This window comes from Aedes aegypti, chromosome 3 (genome assembly GCF_002204515.2).
Source record: "Aedes aegypti strain LVP_AGWG chromosome 3, AaegL5.0 Primary Assembly, whole genome shotgun sequence".
In the NCBI taxonomy this organism is placed as follows: domain Eukaryota; kingdom Metazoa; phylum Arthropoda; class Insecta; order Diptera; family Culicidae; genus Aedes; species Aedes aegypti.
In genome coordinates, this window is record NC_035109.1 from 224,920,098 (window position 1) to 224,946,422 (window position 26,325).

The 26,325-nt window shown below is 43.4% G+C and overlaps 1 protein-coding gene across 1 annotated transcript in view; it reads right to left on the reverse strand.

Moving 5' to 3' along the window:
* Window positions 1–26,325, reverse strand: part of LOC5570576 — a 34,702-nt gene that overhangs the window by 6,202 nt on the left and 2,175 nt on the right. The window contains exons 3-7 of the mRNA XM_001653178.2: window positions 18,480–18,890; window positions 18,233–18,423; window positions 15,916–16,367; window positions 14,640–15,854; window positions 1,416–2,544 (exon numbers count right to left, since the gene is read on the reverse strand). Coding sequence (XP_001653228.2) covers window positions 1,416–2,544; window positions 14,640–15,854; window positions 15,916–16,367; window positions 18,233–18,423; window positions 18,480–18,890 — 3,398 coding nt within the window. The remainder of the gene's footprint in view (window positions 1–1,415; window positions 2,545–14,639; window positions 15,855–15,915; window positions 16,368–18,232; window positions 18,424–18,479; window positions 18,891–26,325) is intronic.

The following is a 26,325-nucleotide window of genomic DNA, read 5'->3' on the forward strand; positions in this document are numbered from 1 at the left end:
ACACCAACTAAATAATAACAGTCAGTGACAAAAGTTAGTAATTAAATTCTGTTTTTCTATACAAAATGCCCAAGTTTGTAGAGATGGTCGATGGAGACTTTTTCGGGTTTCGGGTCGGGTTCGGGTTTGAACTGCAACAAATTTCGAGTTCGGGTCGGGCCGGATTTTCTTTACAATTATTGTCTCCGGTTCGATTCACTATAGTGTAACAGTATGGCAGGCATGATTTTGAACCTTCACCTTCAGTTTGCAGGCCACGATTTTGAACCTTCATCAAGTACAGTGGTCACCCATTATTATGAGTCATTTCAATTTGAATTGCACAGAGTGACTAATAATCGAGACTAGGTGACCCATATTAGTGTGAGCAGTGTTTCAGTTTTCAAGACATTCAAATCAATTGTTTGCTGTGTAAAAATAATGCCATTAACAGCTTTAATAGTGGCCACTACTTGAATTGTAGGTCACACGTACCATAGAAACCAATTTTCTTTTGAATTTGTGTGTCATAGTGAAATATGGTTGTAAATTACAACACATGGTAATAATTAAACCGGTTGACGATAGACAGTTATTCAGTATTCTCGGGTAAAACCTTTTAAATTATATATAAACTTTTCAAATTATATGAGGATTTAATATTTGGTTACTCAGTAAAATTTTGACTATGTTACAACCAGGGATTGTCTGAAAACTCAGTGCAGTGCCAAAAACATGCGTGCCACTCAGAAATTGATTGTGCGTCTCCCATTCTTTGCGAGTAAACTCAAAGCAAGGCGCAGGAGACAATTTGTTTTCGTGCGAGACAAAGCAAAGCACAATCTCTACTTTTTCAGTCTCTTTCGTGAAAGCACAAAATCCACACTAGAATAATTTCAACAAAGTATGCTTTAAAAGCGGACAAGCTTAATAAGTGCTTTGCAAAAACTTATCGTTGTGGATCTTGACATATTTGGTAAAGTCAGAAACATAAGGTGGTGGCGAATTATGTTCAACGTGTTTAAGAGTTGTGACAGTCACATATTATTGAAATGAATTCAAGTGAATTTGTTTACGCGTGTACGAAATGCAAAGAGTAAAAATGGGATAACTCGATACCATGCATCCAAAAGCACATTGCGTGTCAGCACAGCCAGGGTGCAGTCCAGAGAGAAATACTCCTGCACGTCTCTTTCGAATTTTGGGTGCTATCTCGCAGCAGCGCGTGTAGCACCGAAAGAGATTTGAGTCGCACCCCATCCCTGGTTACAACTGTTGGCTCATATCATGGCTAAGAACGTTTTCGCGCATCTGTGTAGAGCAGCCTGTTAAAAAAAGAATAACTATGATGCATCTATACCAAATGGCCACTCAATCTTTAAAAGGGTTATGTCAAATGACTTTCTACCATATGGGCTTCCCCCGTGCATACTTACTACTGTAGTCAGGCTCCTTCTGCGACAAGAAAAATTTGAGCGATTTGCGTCTTAAGTTCTCAACGAAATCAGCTGGAATGACAACTCCCGTATCCTCCTGATACGACAAAATCAGCTCTACAAGTTTCATGGCGGCGGGATACTTCTTATGCTTGATCAGAGATTCCAACGTCGCTCGAAAACTGTCTGCAACGTCCTGTACGTCGATCGGTGCTATCAATTCGTGGAAATATCGGTGTGGTGGTTCCATACAATCCGTCTTCAAGCTCCCCACAATGACCATCAGTGCCTGGCCAATGCATTTAATAATCGTCTCCTGGTCATCTAAATGCTTGGTAACTTCCATCGCATCATCCTTCGTATGTATCATATCGAATGTGGACAAGGAATCCCTTTTGTGACTTTTTCTTGCGGGTGCTTGTTGCTCATTATTTGAAGCTTCAAAAATCTTCTTGAACACTTTCTCAGGCAGTGATGTTCGTTTCCCGTATTCTTTGAGGACGTCCACATCGTAATGATGGCTTCCCAATTGAACCCAACGCAACAATTCCAACTTGACGATTCCGCTGAATGTTGTTTCATCGTAACAGCTCCTCAGCAGCTTATCCGCCAGTGGGTATGCCAATGGATCCAATTCCCAATTGGTGCTGGACTCCTCGAAGTATCGCATTTGGTGAACCAACAGTAGCACTACCAAACGGTGCAAGGCTTCATGTGAATCTCTTCCGGGATCAATTATTTCCGTAACCTTTGCCAGCACGACGCAAGTGACATGCACGTTTCCAATCAATTTTAAGACCTCATAGAGACCTTCCAGCAGATCAAACATCAGAGCATGGGTCAGGCGTTTAATACCACCTAGCAAAGCAGGAACGAACATATCACGATCATCTTTTATCTTAACAAGAAGATTATGTATCCCAATGAGCAGTAATTTCTGGCGATCGTCGTCATTGTTGAGCTGCTCTCGGCAAACCTCCAAACGGAACTCCTTGCGGAGGGTCATAATATGCAGCATCTCCTGTGCTTCGAACTGCCTGATGGCGGGACATCGAGATTTGAGCAGCTGCAACAACTCGATGTAATTGTCTGTGTACGGATCCGCAGCAGTGCCGTTGTCGAGCATTCGCTGTTGGAGAAATATAAATAGAATAAACATAAGTTTGAGGAAACAATTTCATTTCAAATATAACTCATATTACAAATATTGAGTGTTTCGAACTTATTTTATATTATTTTTCAAATTGTTATTGTGTAGGGCCCTTACTAGACAGTTCCCTAGAGTCGCACAAGTGGCATTTTACGGTCGTTTTGCTATGGATTCTGGAAAAAAATCTTTTTCGATATGAAGGTCAGGAGCTATTTATCTCAGTTCCATTGATTCACAGTACCATTTTGTTCAAAACATGATCGGACAAAAAAGTTTCGATTAAAATTTGAACTTTTTCGCACCAATACTGGCCATAAAAGCATAACTGTCCCATGTGGATTTTAAAACCAACACATTTTTTACTACGCATGTGAAAATTAACACAGTTTGTTTAAAAATGTTGCAGAACATTATGAGATTATTGGTGCTGTCCCATTGTTCCAAACGAAAAGCGTTCAGTGTAGCAGCGCCGACTCGCATCGCCCAATGCTGAACGCCATGATTATTCTTCTTTTGACTTGATTTGCAAATTCATGAAGTTTGGAAACTTATGAAGTTTGATGTTGCCAGCTAAGTTTCAGAACCGACAATTTAGTGGCCATTTCCCCCAGGAAACCGGGAATTCGGAACAATCCGACATGTGGTCAAGTCATTCAAATACATCTGAACCACCATTAGTGAAAATTGATATGTCGCAAGCCAGGTTTCAGATTCGCCAATATGATGGCCACTTCCACCAGTGAACCGGTATTCGGAACAACCCAGCATGTGGCAAAGTCATCCAAAAACAGTCGAACCATTTTTATTAAGACTTGGTTTGCTAAATCAAGGGTACATAACAAAATTATATCAACATATGTTATTATGTTATAAGTTTTTTTCGAACATAGGTTGTTACAAACTTGATGCAGGATGTTGTTAAAATAACTAAAATTATAACAAAAAGTTATGAATAGTAACATTCATTTCATTTATTTAGTTAACATCTACACAGATAACACTGAATCAACAATTTCACGCCACAATACTCGGTTCGTGGCCGCATCTCTCCATCCTCGGTTCTGCCCCACGCTCGCCAAATCGATACGCACTTGATCCGCCCACCTAGCTCGCTGCGCTCCACGCCTTCTTGTACCAACCGGATCCGAAGCGAATACCATCTTTGCAGGGTTGCTGTCCGGCATTCTTGCAACATGCCCTGCCCATCGTATCCTTCCAGCTTTGGCCACCTTCTAGATACTGGGTTCGCCGTAGAGTTGAGCGAGCTCGTGGTTCATCCTTCGCCGCCACACACCGTTCTCCTGCACACCGCCGAAGATCGTCCTAAGCACCCGACGTTCGAAGACTCCAAGTGCTTGCAGGTCCTCCTCGAGCATCGTCCACGTTTCATGCCCGTAGAGGACTGCCGGCCTTATGAGCGTTTTGTACATGGTATATTTGGTGCGGGCGTGAATCTTTTTTGACCGCAGCTTCTTCTGGAGGCCATAGTAGACCCGACTTCCACTGATGATGCGCCTCCGTATTTCACGGCTAACGTTATTGTCAGCCGTCAGCAAGGATCCAAGGTAGACGAACTCGTCGACCACCTCGAACGTATCCCCGTCTATCGTAACACTGCTACGCTACCTAAGCGAGGCCTGTCGCGCTCGGCCCCTCCAGCTAGCATGTACTTTGTCTTGGCCGCATTCACCACCAGTCCAACTTTTGCTGCCTCGCGTTTCAGGCGGGTGTACAGGTCTGCCACCTTTTCAAATGTTCGGCCGACGATGTCCATATCATCCGCGAAGCAAACAAATTGACTGCATCTCGTAAAAATCGTACCCCGGCTGTTAAGCCCGGCTCTCCGCATAACACCTTCTAGCGCAATATTGAACAACAGGCACGAAAGTCCATCACCTTGTCGTAGTCCCCAGTGGGATCCAAACGAACTGGAGTGTTCGCCTGAAACCTTCACACAATTTTGCACACCTTCCATCGTCGCTCTTATCAGTCTCGTGAGCTTCTCGGGAAAGCTGTTCTCGTCCATGATTTTCCATAGCTCTACGCGGTCGATACTGTCGTATGCCGCCTTGAAATCGATGAAAAGGTGATGCGTTGGGACCTGGTATTCACGACATTTTTGGAGGATTTGCCGTACAGTAAAGATCTGGTCCGTTGTCGATCGGCCGTCAACGAAGCCGGCTTGATAACTTCCCACGAACTCGTTTACTACGGGTGACAGACGACGGAAGATGATCTGGGATAATACTTTGTAGGCCGCATTTAGAATGGTGATCGCTCGAAAGTTCTCACAATCTAACTTGTCGCCTTTCTTATAGATGGGGCAGATTACCCCTTCCTTCCACTCCTCCGGTAGCTGTTCTTCTGTTTCCCAGATTGTGCCTATCAGCCGGTGCAGACAAATGGCCAGCCTTTCCGGACCCATCTTTATGAGTTCAGCTCCGATACCATCCTTACCAGCAGCTTTATTGTTCTTGAGCTGGTGAATGGCATCCTTAACCTCCCTCAAAGTGGGGGCTGGTTGGTTTCCATCTTCCGCAGTACTGACGAAGGCATTTCCTCCGTTGTCCCGTCCTTCATTGCCTGTGCTTTCAGCACCATTCAGGTGCTCGTCGAAGTGCTGCTTCCACCTTTCGATCACCTCACGCTCGTCCGTCAGAATGCTCCCATCCTTATCCCTGCACATCTCGGCTCGCGGCACGAAGCCGTTGCGGGATGCGTTGAGCTTCTGATAGAACCTACGCGTTTCCTGAGACCGGCACAGCTGTTCCATCTCCTCGCACTCCGTCCGTCTCCTCCAGGCGGCGTTTTTTCTCCAGAAAGAGGCGGGTCTGCTGTTGCCGTTTCCGTTTATAGCGTTCCACGTTCTGCCGGGTCCCTTGCTGCAGCATGACCGCCCGCGCTGCATTCTTCTCCTTCAAAACCTCCTGGCACTCCTCGTCGAACCAATCGTTCCGTCGACTCCGTCCCACGTACCCGACGTTGCTCTCAGCTGCATCGTTGATGGCTGCTTTTACTGTTCTCCAGCAGTCCTCAAGAGGGGCTTTGTCCAGCTCACCATCTTCCGGTAATGCAGCCTCGAGTTGCTGCGCGTATGCCGCTGCGACATCCGGTTGCTTGAATAGTAACATAAATATAACAAAATGTGTTTTAATTCTATCAAAAACATATCAAACCAAGATATAATGTAAATTATAAGACTGTTCGATATACGATAATATTGTATATTATTGAAATGCATAACTATCAATTTATTTTGTTATAAAGTTGTTAAAAATGAACAAAAAATATCATAAAGGGAAATAAAACACATTATGTTATATTTCTGTTTTATTATGTTCTATGGATAACGGAGCCTAACAAAATTATATCATAATATGATATGCATATCATATTCTGATAAAATTTTATTATATTTTTATTACAAGCCTCTAGTCGGGGAAGTTGATTTGTCGCAAGCCATGTGGTTACTGATTCTTCAAGTGGGATTACTTCAGTGCTCCCCGCGATGAATTCAAAATTACGGTAAATTTCTTATCGATGACCGCGGTTCCAAAAACTAGAAGAATTTTGTGATTGACCCTGAAAATTCAACTAAAATTCATTGAAAAACGGATGGGAAATAATATTTTGATATTGAAAATTTCAATCAAATTTGACGTTGGTCTCGCATGAATGATGAAGCCATCCGGCAGTACTATTTCATTCCAGAGATACAAACATGATATTATATCTATAACTAGTGTATTGTTTAACCTTCCAGTCGTCGCGCGGTTCACCTTGACACGCTGCTGTTGTGAACGAAAAGCGAGTTTTTTTCAATAGTGTTGTACAAAATACAACAGCACGACGACTGAAGTTTTAAGTGAATTTAAAGAAATTTTTCGTTCATAACAGTGAAAGTATAATAATTTAATTTTGTGTGAAAAAGGCATTCAATTTCTTTTTTTGAAAAAATATTTTAAAAAATATGAGCTTGATAGCTATATTTTTTTTAATATCTTTAATAGTATCATTTCAAACATTATATTCATTTCTTATATCTAGGTGTTCTGTGTTATTAGACAACACTATCATCCTAATTTGGTAAAACAAATTTAACATTTTATCAATTTTTGTTAACAATGAAATGTAATATTCATTTGCCGTAGCAGTTCAGATTTTTTACAGGTGAGTTGATTTCACCTGCTTATAAGAGAAAAAAAAACACGTTTTCAATTTACCTAACCTAACTTAACCTAAATATATAACGCATTCATCGTGGCAATTGAAGATTGTAACGATTATTGCCTGAAATTATTAATTATTGTATTTGACATTTGTTCCAATATTTCAGCATTGGATATTTTATATAACTCATTAGTACTATACCAGGGAGAAAGCTTCAGAATCATTTTCAAAATTATATTTTGAATTCTCTGCAGAGCTTTTTTCCTGGTATTACAACAGCTAGTCCATATTGGCATACAACATGGCTGGCCTGAAAATTTGTTTGAATATCGAAAGCTTGTTCTTAAGACAAAGTTTTGATTTTCTATTAATAAGGGGATGGAGACATTTTACATATTTGTTACATTTGGCTTGAATGCCCTCAATATGATTTTTGAAAGGTAAATTCTTATCTAGCATGAGCCCTAGATACTTAACTTCATCTGACCAATTTATTGGAACCCCTCTCATCGTGACAACATATCTACTTGAAGGTTTCAAATAAAGAGCTTTTGGTTTATGTGGGAATATTATTAGTTGAGTTTTGGAAGCATTAGGAGATATCTTCCATTTTTGACACGCAGACTTCGTCCTTTGGCGGAGAGGCCTGTGTCATCCGCAAACAAGGATTTTTGACATCCCTGAGGTAACTCAGGTAAGTCAGATGTGAAAATATTGTATAATATTGGTCCCAAAATGCTGCCTTGAGGAACACCAGCTCTTACAGGAAGTCTTTCAGATCTGGAGTTCTGATAATTAACCTGAAGTGTACGATTTGACAGATAACTTTGAATTATTCTAACAATGTATGTTGGAAAATTTAAGGTTTTTAATGTTACGATTAAACTTTCATGCCAAACACTGTCGAATGCCTTTTCTATATCTAGAAGAACAAGACCAGTAGAAATGCCTTCAGATTTGTTGGAACGAATCAATTTTGTTACACGTAAAAGTTTATGAGTAGTCGAATGTCCATTGCGGAATCCAAACTGTTCATTGGCAAAAAAATGAATTTTCGTTGATGTGGGCCATCATTCTGTTCAAAATAACCTTTTCAAAAAGTTTACTGATGGAGGAAAGCAAACTGATTGGACGATAGCTAGAAGCTTCTGCAGGATTTTTTACTGGTTTTTAAATTGGTACAACCTTAGCATTTTTCCATTTGTCAGGAAAATATGCTAATTGAAAACATTTGTAAATATATTGTCGCACTGCCACCAAACCGGATCGCGCCAGTGAGACTCGCGACGCGCTTCAACTCGCCACATTTTGAAATCAGTTTTTTAGAGTGGCGCTGCTTTCTTAAGATTTTTATGAACACAGCGCACTATTCATATATTAGCTGCGACGCACGGGGCCCAAGAAAACAATAATTATAAATAAATGTCGGTCTTGATTTCTACCGGATACATAATATTAACTAAGAATGATAAGCTTCTTTCGGGAAGTTTCTTAATGAGGATGTAAAAAGTTTCAACATCGCCAGGAGCTTTCATATTTTTGATTTTTTAAATAATAGTTCTTCTTCCAAATCAGTCTCACAGGAATTTTCGAAAACGTTCTCTAGATAGAGAATGTTTTCATAGTCCTGAGTAACTTGATTTTCAATTGGACTAGTAGGTCCTAAATTAAAATTGTGCGCGCTTTCAAACTGCAAAGCATCCTTTTGAGCTTTTTCGCAATTAGTTAGTAATAATCTGTTTTCCTCTTTCAATGCCGGTACTGGCTTCTGAGTTTTTTTTTTCAAAATTTTAGATAATTTCCAAAAGGGCTTAGAGCCAGGGTCCAATTGAGATTTTTTTTTAAATGTTTGTTTCTTAATTGAGAAAAACGTTTCTTCTTGCAAATCCGGCCATATAATTTTCATAGCAGGATCGCGAGTGCGTTGAAATAGCCTTCTCCTCACGTTTTAAGATGGATCAAGAGTTTAAGATCATCGTCTATAATCACGTATTCAAGTTTTACTTCACATTTTGGAACTGCGACAATGGAATTTGTTAAAGTTTCAAGAGCATTTCCAATATCAAGTTTTGTTTGTTAAGAAATGTTAACATCAAGATTAGAATCAACTATGTCACGAATCAACACGAATATGAATAAGCTATTCATTGGTTACTTAATTAATGTAGTCAATCGTGTATTCAATCAAATTAACAACTTATTAATTCTGATTTTTTTTTATTTTAATGTTGTATATACTCAGACCATGATAAATAATTATTTGTGAGATATAAACATGCTTGTATGTAAATATAATATTTTCATTTGATATGAACAATATCTATGTAGAGAAAAATTATGCCGACACTTGAGGTGACGAACCTTTCAAAGTTTGTTGAATAAAGTGAACCTTTCGCAAGTCACAAGTGTATACCAATTCAACCATTCGAAGTTTTTTTTTAATTACAAAAATAAAGGTAAAAAGAAAAAGGATTTAGACATAAATAATTTATGAATCAGAGTTTATGTCGACACTCACAGTGACGAACCTTTCATAGTTTGTTGAAAAATCATATTTACGTCTCACCGTTGTAACGATTAAAGGTGCAGTCATACATATTTTATAGATTAGAAATAGTAACATGAAACGAGCTCACCAATTGATCCGTCATCCTTGAGCAGCAACAATCCACTTTCAGCTTCACTCGTTTGCTCGGCTATGTAAAAGCACTCAGAGAAAATAGGCGCGCGACCCGAGAGGGAAAACAACTGACGACTGCTCGGGCTTTCTTGACGCACTGCCCAGGAGCAAGCGTTAACGTCGAAAGATCAAAAAGAACTAATCGAACGCGGCACTTCTTCACTTTACTCGACCGATGCGCGACATGTTTTCCTTCACAGGCAACGCGAATATATCTGATGATATTATTCGATACGCGATGCGGAAGAGAGAAGCTTCCGGGGATGAATACGTGGCGAAAAGACGTATGGTTGCTAAGGGAAAAGTGACCTACGCGGCCGTCCTCCAAAGCGGAAAAGCTGGCACGAGCCAAGCCCCGCGATCAAGAGGACATGGCAACAAAGGAGAGGCCAACACCAATCCTAAGGTCAAGAAAGCCAAGAAAAAGGAGCCACGGGTTAACCGGAACCATGCAGTGCATCCACAGGAACCACGGGCGCAAGGCAACAGCAACCCGTGGATACGAGTTGGAAATAAGAAAAAACAGAGGAAACCGAAAACGGAGCCCAAGGAGAGCGCTAAACCGAAAACAGCGAAACGTAGGAATTTAGGCGAAGCCCTCGTTATCAAAACGGAGGAAGCAAAATACGCCGAGGTTCTGAAGGCGATGCGAAGCACAGAGAAGCTATCGCCATTGGGCGCAGACGTGCGAAGCATAAGGCGAACTAGGATTGGTGAAATGATCCTAGTCTTAAAGAAGGACGCCAAGGAAAAGGGTGCAGTCTATAAGCAACTGGCACAAGAAGTACTTGGTGACGAGGTTGATGTAAGATCCCTTACTGCTGAAGCGACTCTCCAGTGTAAAAATCTGGATGAGGTCACCGATGCAGCGGAGGTCTCGGCTGCCCTCAAAGAGCAGTGTGACATCGACGTAGCCAGTAAGGCCATCCACCTTAGAAAGGGCCCGCAGGGCACCCAGGTGGCGGCGATCAGGCTGCCGGTCGCAGAGGCCAACAAAGCGAAGAACTTGGGCATACTCAAGGTAGGCTGGTCGGTTTGCCGGCTGAGCATACAACAGCCTCCTGAAGTTTGCTTCAAGTGTTTCGGGAAGGGCCATAAGTCGTGGAATTGTAATGGTCCCGACAGAAGTAAGATGTGCAGAAAATGCGGCGCTGAAGGCCATAGGGCAAGCGATTGTAAGCAAATCGCTAAGTGCCTAATATGTGTCGACAGAGCAGACAACGGACACTTAACGGGCGGACCCAAATGTCCGGGCACAAGCGGAGTATCAAAGCAGCCAAAACGGAAGTAACACAGTTAAATTTAAACCACTGTGATGCAGCCCAGCAGCTGCTTTGGCAGTCAGTCTCGGAAACCAAGACTGACGTGGTGTTATTATCGGACCCATACCGCATACCAGCCAACAACGGGAACTGGGTGGCGGATAGGTCTCAACAGCTAGCAGCTATAGGGACGACAGGACGATACCCAATCCAAGAAGTAGTCTCTAGCTCAAATGACGGTTTTGCGATAGCAAAAATCAACGGCGTGTTCTATTGCAGTTGTTACGCGCCCCCAAGGTGGTCGATTGAGGAATTTTCCCACATGGTTGACAGGATGATGGCCGAACTAGCTAATCGGCAGCCAGTAGTGATAGCTGGCGACTTTAATGCATGGGCAGTGGAGTAGGGTAGCCGCTGCACCAATCAAAGAGGCCAGCTATTGTTGGAATCCCTGGCCGCATTAAATGTAGAGCTGGCAAATGTGGGTACAGTGAGTACCTTCCGCAGAAATGGTGCAGAATCGATCATCGACGTGACGTTTTGTAGTCCTAACCTTTTAGGTACCATGAACTGGCGCGTTGATGACGGTTATACTCATAGCGATCATCAATCGATTCGCTATAGTATAATACCAGGCGGGCAGAAGGCAGCGCGATGTAACTCGACCCAAGCCCGAGGATGGAAAACAGCGCGCTTCGACGGCGAAGTATTCACTGAAGCCCTGAGGCGCGAACGAAACACTCTGGACCTAAACGGTGAAGAGCTAGTTGCTATGATATTACGAGCGTGTGATGCTTCCATGCCGAGAAAAGCCCCTCCTAGAGAGAACAGGCCGCCAGTGTATTGGTGGTGCTAATCAATTACAAATCTTCGAGTAATCTGCCTTCGGGCTAGACGAAGAATGCAACGCGCACGCACAGAAGCACAAAGAGAGGAACGCGGTGCAGCATTCAGAGAGGCAAAGTTGGCTCTCAAAAAGGAAATCAAGAGTCGAAAACGGGCATGCTTTGAAAGTCTATGCGAGAGTGCCAATTCTAGTCCATGGGGTGACGCCTACAGAGTGGTAATGGCTAAGACCAAAGGAGCCATAGCGCCCCAAGAGAAATCGCCCGAGTTGCTGCGATCGATAATCGATGTACTCTTCCCGCACCATCCCATAAGCCCATAGCCCCCAGCGCCGTATGCGGCAGATGAAGGAGAAGAAGTGGCGAGAGTGTCGAACGAAGAGCTGGCAGAAGTCGTGAAATCATTCGCGTCAAACAAGGCACCGGGACCCGATGGTATCCCGAATGTTGCCTTAAAAGCGGCAGTGAACACGGATCCGGACATGTTCAGAACCACGATGCAACGCTGCATTGATCAAGGAATCTTCCCGGATGTATGGAAGCGACAGAAATTGGTGCTACTACCAAAGGCGGGGAAACCACCAGGTGACCCGTCGGCGTATAGACCTATCTGTCTACTAGATACGACGGGCAAGTTATTGGAGAGGTTGATTCTCAACAGACTAGTACCGTATACGGAGAGTGCGGACGGCCTGTCCAACAACCAGTTTGGATTCAGAAATGGTAAATCTACTCTGGACGCCATCCAGTCGGTCGTTCAAACAGCTGAGGTGGCAATCGAGCATTAAAGGAGCGGCATCCGTTACTGCGCGGTTGTCACTCTGGATGTGAAGAATGCGTTCAACAGCGCAAGCTGGGAAGCAATAGCATACGCGCTTCACCGCCTCAAGGTACCGGTGCAGTTGTGTAAGCTTCTAGAAAGCTATTTTGATGGTAGGATTCTACTGTATGACACAGAGGAGGGGCAGAAAAGCGTTCGAATTACCGCGGGAGTACCTCAAGGTTCAATCCTGGGCCCGCTGTTATGGAATGCGATGTACGATGACGTACTGAGGCTGCCCCTTCCGACGGGTGTTAAGATTGTTGGCTTCGCCGACGATATCACCCTAGTGGTCTATGGTGAATCGATGGAGGAAGTAGAGTTGACAGCAGCGCACTCTATTTCCCTGGTTGAGGAATGGATGAAGTCTAGGAAACTAGGTCTGGCCCGTCACAAGACTGAGGTGGTGGTGGTCAACAACCGCAAGTCCGAGCAACGGGCGCTTATCTCGGTAGGTGATTGCACCATAGAGTCCAAGCGATCCCTTAGGCATCTAGGGGTAATGATCGATGACAAGCTGAGCTTCGCTAGCCACGTTGAATATGCCTGTAAAAGGGCATCTACGGCTATAGCGGCGCTTTCGAGGATGATGTCTAACAGTCTGTAATTGCCAGCAAACGCAAGCTGCTGGCAAGCGTGGCGCTATCCATACTAAGGTATGGAGGACCAATCTGGTCAAAAGCGCTTAGAACGAACAGAAACCTAAAGCGGTTGGAAAGCACGTACAGGATAATATGCTCAAGTGCATACCGGACGGTATCTAAAGAGGCCGTGTGCATCATAGCCGGGATGACGCCCATCGGGCTCATCATCAAGGAAGATGTTCAATGTTTCAACCAAAGGGGTACCAGAGGAGTCCGCGACACGTGTAAAGAGGAAACGCTCAGAAGCTGGCAGCAGGAATGGGATAACTCCACTAAGGGTAGATGGACCCATCGACTAATACCAAATGTGTCAGATTGGTATGGTAGAAGCCATGGGGAAGTGAACTTCCACCTGACGCAGTTTCTGTCAGGACATGGTTGCTATAGACAGTACCTGCATAGGTTCGGGCACTCAGAATCTCCTGCGTGCCCCAATTGTGCTGGTGTAGAGGAAACAGCGGAGCATGTCGTGTTCGATTGCCCCCGTTTCATTGTTGTGAGAGGTCGCATGCTCACTACATGCGGAGGGGACACGTCCCCCGACAATATTATAGAGAGAATGTGTGCGGATGCCGAGTGCTGGAATGCAGTAACCACGGCTGTCACTCACATTATGTTAGAATTGCAGCGTCTATGGCGCGCCGACCAAGAGTTGGCTGCAGAGGATTAGCCCTGCCGAGGCTGGTCCCTTGTAACATTGTTTAAGTCGGCTAGGAGAAGCAGTTTGCCTAGGCTACTTCTGCTACACGTGTTGTGCTATATGCACTGGTCCCTTCCCGAAGAAATACCGTAAGGTGGTTCCGGGGAGATGAGGGTCTGAGTCCAAGGGTCATGTCGATGCACTGTTCACCACTTGAGCAATTCTAAATGAATCAAGCGTCAAGGTCAAGTATTAAACACAACTCGATGTTTTCAAAACCAATAGTCGAAAACTAAAATTAAAAAAATGGATTCCGATTTTGGCACGGTTTTCGACTTTGTTGCCAAAAACGGAATCCCACTGTATTTCTAACAAAAGTCTAAGTAACATTTTTTACAAAATACGTATGGGGTACTATGGAACGATTAATTTATAATATGTTTTCATGCTTTTAGAGACATTTTTCTTAGGTAGCACATACTACCCCTATCGACCTTACGAACGATGGTAACCAATTAGCACCACACTTCTAGGGAAGTTAAGGATGCCATTGAACAGCTCAATAATAGTAAAGCAACTGATGAGGAAGGCTCGAAGAAACTGGCCTTTTTTCTGCACCGAAAGATAACTGGGAAACAGATACCGACGAAATAAAAGGAAAGGATGATATGCCTTATCTACAAGAAAAATGATAAGTTGCAGTGTGACAACGGTTCCAGTTAATTTGTTTGCTTCGCAGATAATGTGGATATTGCCGACAGAACTTTTGAAAAGCTTGAGAGCGGGTGAATTTTCATAATTCCATTTGGCATAAGGTCGTGTGACATAATGAACATTTCACGCATAACTTAATATCTCGCCCTAAAAGCCATTGTTAGCCGTACGCGGAAAAAAAATTCTGTGGTGAAAATTATTATTATAGCTGACTACGCACAAAAACAGAAAACACAAAAAAGTTGCAGATGTGTTCAACCTTAATTGCTAACAAATAAATATAGAATATTAAAACTTACAACAACAGTTTCCACGACTCCTTGGCTGCACTCCTGGCGGCGTTTTTCACTGAGTGCCTCGAGGTACCGGACAGCCGGCACAAACTCATTATACTCAGCCAGCCGCAACATTACGTCCATATCGACTGCGTAGGCGATTTCCGGTGCTGAATCGGTCAGTTCCTTAATGTCGACCAGCATGTTTGCATCGCGCATTTTCAGCACACGTTTGGCCAGCATCTTGAGACAATCTTGACTTTTAACGGGCCAGTCGTATTTTACTTTGATAATTTTTACTATTTGCGTACGTTGCTCGATGAGAATCCTACCGGCGATTGGGTGGTCCGAGTTGGCGTACTTCACCAGTGGGGTAATCACCGAAGACCAAGGGACAGGTGACGCTTTCAGAATGTCCAGGATGCAGTCCAGTTTAATGTCTTCGTTGTGAATCACCTCAACCAGAATGACACAGCGTTCTTCCCAGTAACTGATGTTCTGATTCGAGATCAGGAATTGAATGTATTGAATGATGGAGTTCTGAAGCTGAGATTCTTGGGCAACGAACATCGGATAGAGGAACTCAACTACGATGCGTTTGAGGTTTGAGAGTTGAACGGTTTGCAGTAATCTGAAGGCAGTGCGTTCTTTTGTTTCTTGTAGAAAATTGTCGATGTTCGCACTTAGGTTAAACTTTTCCTTAAGCAAAGTAAGGTCGTTGAGAGCATCACTAAGTTGTTGCATTTCTTCCATGTTCGTTTCGTACTGTAATCTCATGTCCATTATGGGAAACTTTACGTCTTTGAAGATGGCTATAACGTCATCGATAAAGGTCAAGCCGACCTTTGGCCAGAATGGGGCAAATTGAAGAGCCTTCGTTTTCCCGATGACAAAGGTAACCAGAATTCGCATCATTTGCGGCAGGTGTTGCAGAATCGGAGGTACAAAATGCATCAGCCACTGAATCAGATCCAAAGGAGGCGTGTCCTCCGGGATGGATTTCAGCAGACTGCTGATTTTCAACGCGTCCATGTTAAGGATAATCGACGAAATGTGTCGGGACCAGATTAGGCAAGCGGATGGCATATCTGTTTTGAACAATTCAATGCAATGCTTGGTCAGATTTCGATGGTATATGAAATTTTGCCACTCGGAGTCCACTTCGTAGGGATCGATGAGCTTGAGGGTGTCCAGCCTTAGCAGCTGTTCGTTGATCTCCGTTGCTTCATGGCAGGATTTCTGAAAAAAACATTGAAATTCAATGACATGAAGATTTAAACCCAGTGAAAATTTATCTTACATCTACTTTATCCAGCAGAAATTTCAAAAACTGTCGCTTCATATTCCGCTCCGGGATGGCCGCCATGCGAACAGTAACGAAAAAGGCAGGTTCGTCGATCATCTTCAGGACTTCCATCATTTTGGCGAAAGTCTGCTGCTGTTCGTCGCTATCCGGGTGTTTGCTAGTGGCCAATTGAGCCAGGAAACTCCGAACCTTTGCCTGATGAATCAGTTGAAGGCTCAGATCGAACTGTTTGGCGAATTCTTCCGCCTCTTCCAGGCGTCCCTTACGAATGAGTTTGTCCAACCGAAGAGAAGGCTGCGTTTCGGACAAAATCTTCATTTCCACCTCTTGCACATACTGTTTGTCGTACGAGTTTCCGGTTATGTAGTAGATGTTTACTGCACTTTTGGGCTGCTGGACTAGCCAGACGTACTCATTCATGTCCAACTCGTACTTACATTCCATTGCTGAAAAAGAGTGTGATGTAACATTATCAATAGGGTTGCTTATAATTAATGAATCGCAAAAATCTTAGATTACAACCCTCAATATTTGTTCATTTGGATTCCTCAGAAGCAACTGTGAAATTATGAGCGTAATTCATCAAGTCTATGAGCTTGAGCTTGATTGGTCGCCCGTGGTTGCTACTCCAGTATCGCCAGATTAGCTGCACTTACACAAGGAACCAGTCTACGCCTGCATCTACGCCAGTTCATGCGGGAAGGTTTATAACTAAGGTAATTGTGTAGCAGAGAGGCTTGCTTTAGGTCAGCAGACTGCCTATATATTAGGCGTAAAGAAAGTCGTGCTATAATGGTAGAAGAATGGAAGCGTAGGGAAACGGATTGTTGTCCGTCTCTAGTACTAGCGATTGCCATGAACGAATAATTATAAGTGTGATAGGTACATATATTGTGAAACAAAAAAGTTATAGTGATTTGAATATTTTTAATGGTAAAAATTGAAGCTGCTGGTATCTTCGTCACCTTATGAATATTCGGTTCGCCGTAGAGCCTGTCGAGCCGTAGTGCCTCCATCACCACACACCATTCTCCTATACACCGCCAAAGATGGTCCCAAGCACTCATCGTTCAAACATTCCAGGTGCTTGCAGCACTCCTTCTAGCAGGGGTGAATCTTTCTCGATCGCAGCTTCCTCTGGATCCCATAGTAGGCACGACTTCCACTGACGATATGTCTCTGTATTTCACAACTAACGTTGTTATCAGCCGTTAACGTGGATCCGAGGTAGACGAACTCATCAATCACCTTGAAAGTATCCCTACCTATCGTAACACTGCTTCCTAGGCGGTCTCTATCACATTCGGTTCAGTCTATCAGCATGTGTTAGAATTCAAAAGTGATCGTTCGCGTCACGTGGTTGGTACAGACTAAATTCAAAAATTTTCACTCGACTAGGTGGAGAGGCGATCGATTTAAAAAGTCACCGCCTACTTCGTTTTCACTTCCTCACGATCGTCTACTCCTAGTTTCTTCCTCAGGGCTTCGAATCCAGCGTCCAAGGCTTTGGTGAAAATATCCGCTAGCTGATCCAAAGTTGGAATAGGTTTCACTGTAAGTTCTCCTGTAGCAATATGGTCTCGCACAAAGCGGTGTCTTATGTCGATGTGCTTGGCTCCCAATGCATCCTCGTTACCCTAAAAAAAACCGGAACGGGTTTAACGGTCTTCAATCCGAAGTGGCCCAAGAATCCTGCCAGCCAAATAGCTTCAGGTGCCGCAGCACCCAACGCTACATATTCTGCTTCGCTCGATGTTGTGGCCACAGTGATCTGTTTCTTACTGGACCATGAGACGATATTGCCGAGCACTTGGAATAAATAGCCACTAACAGATTTTCGATCGGCAATGTCCGCGGCCCAATCTGCATCAGCAATGCCTACAAGCGGCTTAGCACGTTCGTTCGACATCAGATCCAGCGTCAAATGCTTCGAGCCTTGCAGATACCGCACAACTCGCTTCAGTGCAATCCAGTGTTGCTGGCCGGGATGCTGCTGAAAACGACCCCGATAGCCAACCTGGTAGCAAATATCTGGACGGGTGAAAATCATGACGTGTAGGAGGCTTTCCAAAAGTTCACGGTAAGGCTCTTTAACAACATTTCCCCCATTCGCTTCAAGTCTCAATCCTTTCATGTTTGTGGTACATTCCATTGATTGTCATACCCATGTATGTTTTGTGCGTAGTACATGTCTCATGTCTTACCAAATTTAAGGGGTTGAGATTTGAAATAAGTAGATTTTTTGCATATAAAAATGAGCCACCTTACTTATAAAACTGTATAAATTCTAATATAGGTACTTCATACTCACATGGGAAATCCACAATCTTCATGAACCGAGTTCCATTTACATCCGGTTTCGTTAGCAGCAACAGCTCTATAACATCTGCAGTACATTCCATTATAATTATATCGTCTATTTTGTAAGGAAGTGGTATATCAGCATTCAGTCTAATAATTGACGAAATCTCGAATATCTGGCCGCTGTTGGTCAACGCAATGCTGAAATTGATTGAAATATAAAGATTCTGTGTACATTCACAATAAGTTTTTCTTACTAGCAATGGACCAAATTCAGCACCTTCCGGATGCCGCAGTATTCCGGCTTCAGCGGTATCTTTTCAAACCCTTCAGCCCCTTGGAAGTAGATTGATTCGGCACTGGTGGACATCATCAGCGGATAAGACAAGTCGCTCCCCAGCTCGTAGCTTGTCATCGGAACGAAGCTCGTAATCGGTTCCCGTAGATGCTTCTCCAGAATCCGATTCACCACGACGCAATCTTCGAAATTCAAGGTACCATCCATGCCACTGCAATCCAGCTGCTTCATGGTATCATTAACCTTGGACTCGTCGATCAGGATCTGATAAACCGGGCCTCGATTGCACTGGACGTAATAAGTGCCATTCACTTGACGAATTTCGACGAACGTGTTTCCCGCAGGATTACAATCATCCGGATGGATTCCCCTGAAAAAGGCAACGTCTTGATTCTATGTCCTTCTTTGTAGCCATGTTAAACTCACGCATACTTGAAACAAAGATATTATGAAACTTGAATGAAACTACAATTTTTCATCACAAGGGTTTAGCTCATAATCAAGCATGAGCATGAGTATGATCGATCGCCTGCAGTTGTTTCTTTTTTTTACTCATTAGTATCATTTCAAACGTTACAATAATTTCTTATATTAAGGTGTTCTGTGTTAGACAACTAGGCTATCATCCTTATTTGGTAAAACTAAATTATGTATTCATTAAAATTGCATTTGTCGTAGCAGTTCAGAATTTGTATAGGTGAGTTTATTCGCAAAATTTAAGTGAATCACTTAAGGTGAAACAGCTTGGAATCATAATTCAATAATGTACCAAAACTTTGAAGGCACAAATCTCGCGAAAGAAGCATCAAACTACAGTGCAATTCCTATTTTAGCTTTATGCACTAGCAGAAAGCTTAAAATAAGAAGATTGACCTTGTATGTTCATTATTTCAACAGATTTGTGCCTTTGAAATCGTGAGTAGGGGCACAAGCCGGCTATTGTACCTGCCATGTTTGGTTTCCGAGATGTGTCACCTTAAAGTCGCGAAAAGTACAATTTTGCGTAACTTAAGCATTGGAATATTTCAAATGACATATTCCTCATTTGACCCGGTGGAATGTGAAACGAAATATTTATAATCTAGTTGTCTATGAATCTAGCCGCTGTAAACGTTAATTATTTGTTATTTTCAGCTAAAAATTGCTATTTTTTTCTGCAGTTATTTTGCAATTTCAAAACGTTATTACGAGTTTGTATTAATAATGTAGTTAATTATTCAACTGAGGCAAACGGTTGATGAACCTAGTTCTTATCGGAAGCAACCCAGATTGATGCTTGGAGATTTTATATATGACTGCCTACCTCAGTGCATCTCCAGCTACTTGCAGATCATCGGAAAATAACACTCACGTTATTTATATGGCGTGGAAAGAAAAGCCCCGTAACCTGTATTTCCTTAGAAACGATAACAGGTGTCTCGCATGATTTGAAAAGAATAATATATGAATTTAATTTGAAATTGTCCCAGATCACTGGAGTCAGTTTTATTCTTTTCTCAATTGCGGGACGGCTATAAACCAAGTGGCCATATAAAGGGGAAGGGGGTGTCTGGCTGAAGACCACGCACAGTGGCGCATGGTCGGACAAAACCTTAAAAAATCATGTTCTTAAAATCACATTTTAATGTTTTCAATAGACTTCTATACCATTGGGTGACGATCTCTCAAAATTTGAAATTGATGTGCTTTGTTTTCGATTTTTGGCAGCATCGTAAGTGCGGGAAAGTCAGCAAAATTGGACTGCTGAAAATTCATCAACTATGGTTCACCTAACAAACTTCAGATAGATATCTTTATTTAAGAGATTTGCAGCCCGAGGCTGGCTCATCTCTTAGACAAACTTCAAACAGATGTATCTCAAAGAAATCATAACCGATTTAGGCTCAATAGGCTTTATTTGAAAGCGTAGTCTTAAGCCTTAGATTTGGCTATAATCACATGATTTTTAACACTTAAGTTGCTATTTGTAGCAAAAATCTTGATAAATTTTTAAAACCTCGTCCGTTTTTTTGTGAAGTGCTTCGAGAAAATGAGTCAATCACTATGAGGGAGCAAATCATCCATACTTTCTAATGTACAATAGTTTTTCTTGCCCCTCTTTGCCCCTAGAGGTGAAAATTCAATTTTCATTTTTCATTATAATTTATAAATTTTATCAATCAAATCTGTATGTGTCATAACTTGTTTAAAACTTTACTGAAATTACTACAAAGAAATCAAATATGTATCTCTAGTTTAGGTTTATACACAAATTTCTGCATTCTAATCATTTCTTTGGTAATAATAGCCTTTTTATTCGATTGGAAGAAAACCTTCATTTGGACAAATTTCACTAGAAAACCGAATTTTCAATTGACCAGTTATTTCCAACTGGATGATATCAGGTATCCAAAATCAGTACAAGATTATCATTATCAATCGATTTTGGACGTATTGGAGGTTTGTCCGACCTTTGTATGAAGGGCTGCCACTGTGCCATGACTTAAACAAATTAAAAATTGTATGCGCTAAATATCACAAGGCAGTTAACTGACAGCTGTCGAGCCTGTCGAGTGATAAACATCATTAAATGATTAAATGAAATTTTCATCGTTTCGCATCACAAATCAATTCTCGCATAATCTGGGATAACGCCCTAAAAGCCATTGGTAACCACGTGTGTAGCTCGTTGTTACCCATTTGTGCTCGTTGTGATCCCATTTGTGGTCCTTTGCCTCTTGTCCAGTAACTCCCTACCTCCCCGTGGTGCCGCCTGGGGTACGAGTAACCGTAGGGAAGATCGGTTAACCAACCCTGGTGGGAACTTGGTCGTATGCTGACAGGGAAGGGGGGCTCCTCTCTTCTTAGGTTGTAGCTTATCAGAGCGTCTGTTCTCCATGTTAGGGGCGGCTCTGAACAGCGTCTGTTCTCCATGTTAGGAGCGGCTGATCATCGTTCTAGTGCCAGCGTGGGACTCTAAACAGTGCTGTGCACGATGATCCTCCGGCGAGACAGGGGGTTGGTGCAGGCCTTACAAGCATAGACCCAGGCATCGAAAACGGACTAACGATTGGAAACTCGGATCATGGAACTGTAAGTCTTTCAATTTCATGGGAAGTACCAGCATTCTTTCCGAATTATTGAGGGTCCGCAAGTTCGACATCGTAGCGCTGCAAGAGGTATGCTGGAAAGGGTCGACGGTACATACGTATAGGGATGGTTATACCATCTACCAGAGCTGCGGCAACTGACATGAGCTGGGCACAGCTTTTATCTTGATGGGCGAAATGCAGAGGCGCGTGATTGGGTGGTGGCCAATCGACAACAGAATGTGCAAGTTGAGCATCAAAGGCCGTTTTTTCAATATCAGCATAATCAACGTGCACAGCCCTCACCTAGCAAGTGACGATGACGATAAGGACGTTTTCTACGCGCAGCTGGAACGTGAATACGACGGCTGCCCAAGCCATGATGTCAAAATCGTTATCGGAGATCTTAACGCTCAGGTTGGCCAAGAGGAGGAATTTAGACCGATTATAGGGAAGTTCAGCGCTCACCAGCTTACGAACGAAAACGGCCTTAGACTGATTGATTTCGCCGCCTCCAAAAACATGGCCATACGTAGAACCTACTTCCAGCACAGCCTCCCGTATCGGTACACCTGGAGATCACCCCAACAAACTGAATCGCAAATCGACCATGTTTTGATTGATGGAAGACACTTCTCGGACATTATCGACGTAAGAACTTATCGCGGCGCAAACATCGATTCGGACCACTACCTACTGACGGTTAAAGTGCGCCAACGACTCTCCGTTGTGAACAACATTCGGTACCGACGCCCGCCACGGTGCAATCTGGAACGACTCAAGCTACCCGAAGTCGCAACTGATTACGCGCAAAGCCTTGAAGCAGCGTTGCCGGAAGAGGGAGAGCTCACCGAAGCCCCTCTTGAGGACTGCTGGAGTAGTCTCAAAGCAGCCATAAACAACGCAGCGGAAGGTGCCATTGGGTTCGTGGAAACAAATCGACGGAACGGTTGATTCGACGAGGAGTGTCAGACGGTTTTGGACGAGAAGAATGCAGCGCGGGCGATGATGCTGCAGCAAGGCACTCGTCAAAACGTGGAACGATACAAACGGAAGCGAAGACAGCAAACCCATCTATTCCGGGATAAAAAGCGCCGCTTGGAAGAGTTGGAGTGCGAAGAGATGGAGCAGCTGTATCGTTCTCAAGAAACACGAAAGTTCTACAAGAAACTCAATGCATACCGCAAAGGCTTTGTGCCGCGAGCCGAAATGTGACGGGATAAGGATGGAGGTATGTTGACGGACGAACGTGAGGTGATTGAAAGGTGGAAGCAGCACTACGATGAACACCTAAACGGCGCAGAGGAGGAAGATCAAGACAGTAGGATGAATGGCTTCATCAGTACGGCGGATGAGGGAGACGTGCCAACTCCCACAATAGGTGAAGTTAAGGATGCTATCAAACAGCTCAAGAACAACAAAGCAGCTGGAAAGGATGGTATTGGAGCGGAACTTGTTAAAATGGGCCCGGACAGGTTGGCTACTTGTCTGTACCGATTGATAGCCAGGATCTGGGATACAGAACAGCTACCGGAGGAGTGGAAGGAGGGAATAATATACCCAATATACGAAAAGGGTGACAACTTAGAATGTGAGAACTATCGAGCGATCACCATTCTTAATGCAGCCTATAAAGTGCTTTCCCAGATCATCTTCCGCCGTCTATCGCCACTGGCAAGCAGATTTGTGGGAAGTTATCAAGCCGGTTTTGTGGACGGGCGATCGACGACAGACCAAATCTTTATGTTGCGGCAGATCCTCCAAAAGTGTCGCGAATATCAAGTCCCTACGCACCACCTATTCATCGATTTCAAAGCGGCCTATGATACCATCGACCGCGAAGAGCTATGGAAGATTATGGACGAGAATGGTTTTCCCGGGAAACTGACTAGACTGATCAAAGCAACGATGGATAGTGTACAGTGCTGTGTGAAGATATCGGGTGCATTATCGGACCCGTTTGAAACACGCAAAGGACTTCGATAAGGCGATGGTCTTTCTTGCCTCCTGTTCAATATTGCGCTAGAAGGTGTTATGAAACCAACGGGCTTCAACATGCGGGGCACGATCTTCAATAAATCCAGCCAGTTCATTTGTTTCGCTGACGACGTGGACATTGTCGGAAGAACGTTCCAGGTGGTTGCTGAACAGTATACCAAGCTGAAACGTGAAGCAGATCGGGTTGGATTGAAGATAAATACGTCGAAGACGAAATATCTGCTGGCTGGAGGAACCGAGCGCGATAGAGCTCGCATAGGCAGACGCGTGACGATCGACGGGGATAAGTTCGAGGTGGTGGACGAATTTGTCTACCTCGGATCATTGATAACGTCGGATAACAACTGCAGCAGAGAAATTCGAAGACGTATCATTGCCGGAAGTCGTGCTTACTATGGACTCCACAAGACCTTGCGGTCTGGTAAACTTCACTTCTGTACTAAGTGTACCATGTACAAGACGCTAATAAGACCGGTAGTCCTCTACGGGCATGAGACGTGGACAATGCTCGAAGAGGACCTGCAAGCGCTAGGAGTTTTTGAACAACGTGTGCTTAGGACGATCTTCGGCGTGAGAACGGCGTATGGAGGAGAAGAATGAACCACGAGCTTGCGCAACTCTACGGTGAACCCAGTATCACGAAAGTCGCCAAAGCTGGAAGGGTACGATGGGCGGGACATGTTGTGAGAATGCCGGACAACAATTCCGCAAAAATGGTGTTCAACTCAAATTCGGACGGTACAAGACGAAGGGGAGCGCAACGAGCTAGGTGGTTTGACCAAGTGGAGCAGGATCTTGGAAGTGTGGGGCGATCGAGGAATTGGAGGTTAGCAGCCATGGACCGAGTTAGTTGGCGGAACATTGTGGCGCAGGTCATGTCTTGAAGGACGTAGAGCCAGCAAAAGTAAGTAAGCTAATTACTGGGGCGTCCGAATTAAAAACGGTCTTCGACAAAGTTGTAGATGACAAATGTATTTAACAGTATCAACGTAGCTCTAATTCCCAAGAGCACGTGGGTAAACAGTATGACCGGTTGAATGAATTGCTTGCTTTTCCCATAGTAATTCTCATTTAAATTTTAGAGGGCTTGTTCAGCCTCAGTTTCTATTCTTTTTTTCATTCATTCTATTTATTAATTCAAATTTAACGTTACATGGTGTGTGTCTAGGTATCTTAAGCTGAGTTATGGAAATCCTTTCAACAGCTAAAATAAAAACAATTAATTACAAAATTACTGGTACTTAACGGTTGAATTAAATTCATGGAAGGAAAAGGTAAGAAAAACCTTCATCATAGCAAATAGAAAGGGTATAGATAGAGGAAAGGTACAATACTACTATTCTAATATCACAGGAACTACAAGCACAATTGCTCGACCAAAGGGTTTGCTGATGTTGCACATCCCGTCCAAAACTTTGAGAGGATACGTTGGAACCAGTCGTTGATTTTTTCCATTTTTGCAATTTCGTGAACGCCATCTGTTGGATACTGTGGGTCTAGGTTCAGGATCATTTTTAGTATCCTATTTTGTTTCACTTGAAGCTTCTTTCTATGAACAGCAGCGCAATCATACCAGGCGGGAAATCCGTACGTCATTGACGGCTTGAACACTGTCTTGTAGATTAAGAGCTTTGATTTCGTATCCAACCGTGAACGCCGATTGATTAGGGGGTAAAGCATTCTTATCAATTTGTTGCATGTTCTGAGAGTGTTCTGAATGTGGGTAGCGAACGTTAGTTTGCGGTCCATAGTTAGTCCAAGATATCTCGCGTCGTTTGACCATGGAATCTCGCGACTCCATACAGAGATCTGATTTTGCGGAAGTTTGTGGGGACTTCGTTTGCGGGTGAAAAAAATCGCCTGTGATTTATCCGCGTTGGTTTTGATTTTCCATTTCTTCTGATAAGATTCGATGGAGTTTTGGGCCGATTATAGCTTGGTGATTACTATGGCGGGGTCAGAATCGGATGCGACAAAACCCGTATCGTCAGCGAAGAGATAATAATGAACATCTTCAAGCATCACTAGGTCAGCAGTGAAGATGTTGTAAAGTGTGGGGCTTAGTACAGCACCTTGCGGAACGCCAAAAGGTATTTGGTACCTATTCGACGTTTGCCCGTTAACTGCTACGTGATAGCAGCGGTTCAGGAGGAAGGAGCGAATGATTTTCAAGATGTATAGGGGAAAATTTCCTCTTGACATTTTATGAAGGATTGCCTTCTGCCATACGGAATCGTAAGCTTTTTCAACATCTAATAGGACCATGTCTGAAGATCTACCCTGCGCAAAATTGGTGCGAATCTCCCTTACCAGACGGACGAGCTGGTGGTTGGTAGAATGGCCTCGTTTGAAGCCAAACTGTTCATCGGGGATGATCCGAGTGTTTTCAAGGTGTTGCTCTATACGCTTTAGGATTATGCGTTCTAGAAGTTTGCTGAAGGTAGGCAAAAGACTAATTGGTCTATAGTTAGACGCAATCATAGAATCCTTGTTTGGCTTCGGGATACCAATCACAACGGCATGTTTCCAACTGGATGGAAAATACCCGATTCGAAGGCAAGCAGAAAATATTTTGGCAAGAAAAACAATGGCCTTTCGAGGTAGCTTCTTGATAACGCATTGAGGGTTACTACAGTTGGATCTAGTAGGTTCAGCTTAGCGTTGACCTCACGATGGAGACGACGCCAGTCCGCACGAGCATAGCAGCGGATTTTTTGTGTTACTCGTACAGTTGGAGCT